Source organism: Rhagoletis zephyria, unplaced genomic scaffold (genome assembly GCF_001687245.7).
Source record: "Rhagoletis zephyria isolate East Lansing unplaced genomic scaffold, Rhagoletis_zephyria_1.1 Rzeph_scaffold_00124, whole genome shotgun sequence".
NCBI lineage: Eukaryota > Metazoa > Arthropoda > Insecta > Diptera > Tephritidae > Rhagoletis > Rhagoletis zephyria.
The window spans coordinates 293,012-297,748 of record NW_016157208.1 but is presented as its reverse complement, the minus strand read 5'-3'; the positions used below and the strand labels follow the sequence as shown (position 1 = coordinate 297,748).

At 35.1% G+C, this 4,737-nt stretch overlaps 1 protein-coding gene across 5 annotated transcripts in view; it reads right to left on the bottom strand.

Annotated features, from left to right (window-relative positions):
• The window catches only part of LOC108379650 (biogenesis of lysosome-related organelles complex 1 subunit 5-like), a 27,072-nt gene extending 25,866 nt beyond the window's left edge, over window positions 1–1,206 (bottom strand). For 2 of the 5 annotated variants that reach the window (XM_017636023.1, XM_017636027.1), the window contains exons 1-2: window positions 1,111–1,206; window positions 783–1,054 (exon numbers count right to left, since the gene is read on the bottom strand). In XM_017636023.1, the coding sequence (XP_017491512.1) occupies window positions 783–1,054; window positions 1,111–1,132 (294 nt within the window). In that variant the 5' untranslated portion in view covers window positions 1,133–1,206. Of the gene's footprint in view, window positions 1–782; window positions 1,055–1,106 lie in introns of all 5 variants that reach the window. The other 3 variants (XM_017636001.1, XM_017636009.1, XM_017636016.1) reach the window with 2 other exon arrangements.
• Between the last annotated feature and the right edge of the window lie 3,531 nt (window positions 1,207–4,737).

Here is a 4,737-nt window from a genome sequence, read left to right as displayed (position 1 = left end):
CTTTACAAAATCTGATATATATCGACTCATCAACCAAAAGAGACACTCTAAATTGGCCCTTGATTGGATTTCTTATAATCATCAATATTCAATAGTGAACACAGCCAGGATCAAACCAGATTACCCATCAACAATACCTACAAATTTACTCACACCCTACATAAGTCTCCGGATTCGACACACTATAGTGACGCATGCTCACCTCCTTGGAAGAAATAGAATCAACATCTGTCCATTTTGCGACTCAACAACAACTGTTTTTCATCTACTTGAATTTTGCCACACTGCAAGATAAGAGGCAATGCAATTTTAATACAGATCCAGTTTCTCTTCTTTCGAATACAACTGAGGAAAATATAAGAACCATATACCAATTTTTAAAAGAATGTGACCTACTGAGAAGGATTTAAAACAAAACATTTATTCAACGGACAGCTGATAGCCTCTGATGCTAGCGCTGCATGATTAGGTTGTACATATGTTAATAACATTGTATAAGCTTTAATAAATAAATAAATAAATAAAAAAATTAGGGGTATAAGTGTACAATACGTACATTGCTCTTATTAAAAATAATAATATTAGGATCGATAGGGGTCTTACTCCTGATCATAACGGTATAATTTTTTTCGGGGGAAATAATATTTACTGGTGTTATTATAGTTAAAAGTACACAAATGTAGAAAACGTATAACGATTTGATAATGAAAATTTTTAATAAAAAATCGCGCGATTTTCCCCGATATTAGCAATAACTCGGCCCTTGTAATGTTAATACCTACCTTCTTCCCCGATTGGACTTTGTTAAGAAACTCTTCTACACCAAGTAATACATCATTTACTTCTCGATTAAGTTGTCCTAAATGTCTTGTGCTCAAAATATCACAGCGTCCAAACAAATCGTATTTAAGGTCGCCTGTAATTTCGGTCACTTTGAAAAGATTTTCTACTTCGCACTCGTTGCGCTTCAACTCAAATTCATTAAGGAAATTATTTACTTCTCCATTTGTAAACGACCGGTGATCTAAAATGCGCAGTTGTGCGTTCAATATATCTATAAAAAGGCAGAAAATAAGAATTTAAAAATAAATATGTACATCTCTTACCAACCTCGTCCCAACAGTCTCAACATTTTCCTGTCACATGAGAAATGTCATTTTATAAAACAGACGTGTTATAAAATTTAATACAATCCACATTGTCCACAAGCGAGTAACTCAGTGTTGCCAGTAACAACGTTAATAAAATCCCATCCAAATGTAACCTAAATCCCGTTTTATACTAAAGTTATAACAGAAACGCCAACGTCAAACAATGATGGCTTGACACTTTTCAAGATAAGTTCGGGTTAGATCTTGCAACTCCATTCTGTACACAAATCGCTCTCCTTAACAGGATTTTGGAGTAAGTTCATGGAGTACTGGATCAGGGCCAAGTACCAAAAATACAAGATCATGCTAGAACGCGACGTTGTATTTGTAATTATTTTTGAGAAAAAAGTTTGCGAAAGCGGGTTCGTCAGCAGATCATTAGTTTACATCACAAGCGTCATTGTTGTACACTTTTTTTAAATAAAGATAAGTTAATTCAACATGACAACATAATTTTACCTAAATTGTGTGTTAAACGCTGCTGACAATAATTTTGATTTTCGTTATTTTCTTTGATTTGTTTACTTTTCTTTCGTTTTCCAGCGAAACAAAGGTGGCGTAGAACCCGCTCAAAAAATCGACTTTTTTCGCTCTCTTGTTCTTGCGCGATCTTGTGTCGTTCATTCATGGATCAGAGCTACAGTCTACTCAACCCATGAACCAATTAGAAAGATCTGACCTGTTGAGGAGAAGCTATTTGAGAAAAAAGTAGTCAAGTATTTGACGTTCGTAATTTTGATGTTTGCTATTTTGTTGTTTACATCTCTTATATGTATTTTCGTGGAGATTTATTTCAATAGCAAAAGTGACTTTTTAGAGACTTTCAATACATTATTTATTCAAATTTAATTAAAATGAAGTGTGCAGTAATCGGTTGCAAAAATACGTCGGGAAATAATAAATCGGTTAGCTTCCATGGCTTTCCGAGGGGCGGGAATTTGGTCCAAATGTGGGCGCACTTTTGTTGCGGTCAGCCCGTTGAGATAACTGCAAAAGTTTTCAGCGAGCATTTCCTCCAGAATCACTGCAAATAATATGAAAGTCGAAATGGGTAAGTAAATGCTTTACTTATATAACTAGTACATTCTAAAATTCAAATTTATAGGACTGGCGACCGCAAACTTCTTTGTAGAGCTATTCCGAGCGTCAAGAAAAACCGGACTCACGGTAAAGAAACCTGTGGCCGTCAAGGTCAATCAAAGTTGACTATTGCAGATTTGTTGGAGGATGCCGATATAAATGCAGAACAAGAGAGTTCTACCGCGCCTCGCCTCCCGTAGCTGTGAGTATTATCGCTTGGTCCTTTGAGAAATAGTTAAACGCTTTTTGGTAAGTAAACACGCTGGTATGGTTAAGAAAAAAACTTGGTTGCACTTTTCCAGATTATTGCGAGTTGGTCAACATTATAAACTAATCTAGATCCCGATACCTGTAAGAATGGCTTCGAATTTAGCAGTCTATAATTGCATTGGTTTGCGTTGAGGGCGATCCGCTTTTTGCTAGCGTTTGATTACTTAACACTTTACTATTGAACCTTAACAGCAAAACAGCAAGTACACCTTTGTAGAACGACGACCCACCTATTAAGTGGCTTGCGGACATGATATACCAAAAAGCTTCAAAAAGTGTAGTTGGATCATGTACTCAACTGTCAGTTTCATCCTTAAGAGGAACTTACGCACAGTACCTATTCTGACAGGGCCATTACACTTTTAGAAGGTTTTTGGAAAATGCACCGAACAAATGTTTATTAACAGATTTTTTTGCACAAATGGCAATAGCGGATTCTACGGCATCTTGTTTCACTGGAAAATGAGCGAAAAGTAAACAAAGCAAAGAAAACAACGAAAACCAAAATTTGCCTAAATTATTGTCAGGCACTTTAAACGCACAATTTAGGTAAAATGATGCAACAAACTGCTTTAAAATGTGTTGTCATGTTGAATTAACTCTTCTTTACTTGAATAAAAATGTAAAATAGTGGTGCTTGTGATGTAAACAAACGCTCAGCTGACGAACCCGCTTTCCCAAACTTTTTTCTCAAAACCAGATACAAATACAACGTCGCGTTCTTACGTGATCTTGTATTTTTGGTTCATTACGTACTCACAGGCCAACCTAATATTACCGGCGTGAATTTTTCTACGCACGCACGCAAGTTCTTCACATTTGAGTAACCGAAATAAATTTGCGTGCGTGATTTTTCAGAGTTGCATTTCTGTCCAATTTCAGAAGTTGAGCAAAATTTGAGCATAAATGCAGAATAGCTTCGATTCCCAAATTAAAAAAAACGTAAATCTCAATAGATTTAACGTCAAATCTCGTCAGAGGGCTAAATCTTCATTAAATCTCACAATGGATACATAGTATAAAGTTAGTTGTAGCTTTTTGACATAATTTTGGATGGGTTATCTGTCCATAAAGTTACAACCAACGTAAAGTACCAACTTAATTTTGACTATGAATATGCCCCAAACCAGATTTTTTTCTTTTTTTTTTGAAAATAGGCGACTAACGATAGTTTTAAAAAAATATCGGCCACTATCGATAGTCGCGACTATCAATAGTTTGCCACTCTAGGCTGATATGCGTGTGACAGGCCAACCTAATATTCACGCACGCCGGCAGTTTACTGTCAAAAATTTCACATGCATATACATCTTGTATGGGACCAACCGAAATTGACCGGCATGCGTAAAAAGCTAACTCAAATTCCAAGATTTGTGTTGCGTGACATTTCGATTTGACGTCTGTGCTCTTTGACATTTTGGCGCGACAATGAATTAAAATTTTGGAAAAAATGCAGAATAGCTTCGATTCTCAAATTAAAAAACACATATGGGGATCGATAGAGAACATCGAGGTGAGTATAACGGTATATTTCTTTTCTTGCGGAAACAAAAATTACAAAAGTTATTAAGGGTCAAAGTTCAAATTAAACTATTTTTTAAATAAAGAATTCTTAAAAAGTAATGTATGGATTTTAAAAGTTTTGACCTTAATCGATAGAAAATTTAGTTCCCTTTAATTTGATATACATACTTTATATATGCCTTGTTTAGTTTTCACAAAAATCTAATTAATGTACGCAGAAAGGAATTCCGCTTCCCTTCTGCGGCAACACAGAAAGGAAAATTCTACTTAGGGAGGATTATATTTATATCAAATTAAAGAGAATCAAATTTCCTATCAAATGAGATCAAAATTTTTAAAATCCATGCATTCGTTTTCAAAAAATTTGGATTTAAAGAATTGTTTAATTTGAACTTTGAGTCTTAATAACTATTGTAGTCGTTATTTCCTCAAGAAAAGAAATATATATAAGAAATCGAAATGTCACGCAACACAAATCTTGGAATTTGAGTTAGCTTTTTACGCATGCCGGTCAATTTCGGTTGGTCCCATACAAGATGTATATGCATGAGAAATTTTTGACAGTAAACTGCCGGCGTGCGTGAATATTAGGTTGGCCTGTCACACGCATATCAGCCTAGTAGTGGGAAACTATTGATAGTCGCGACTATCGATAGTGGCCGATATTTTTTTAAAACTATCGTTAGTCGCCTATTTTAAAAAAAAAAAAAAA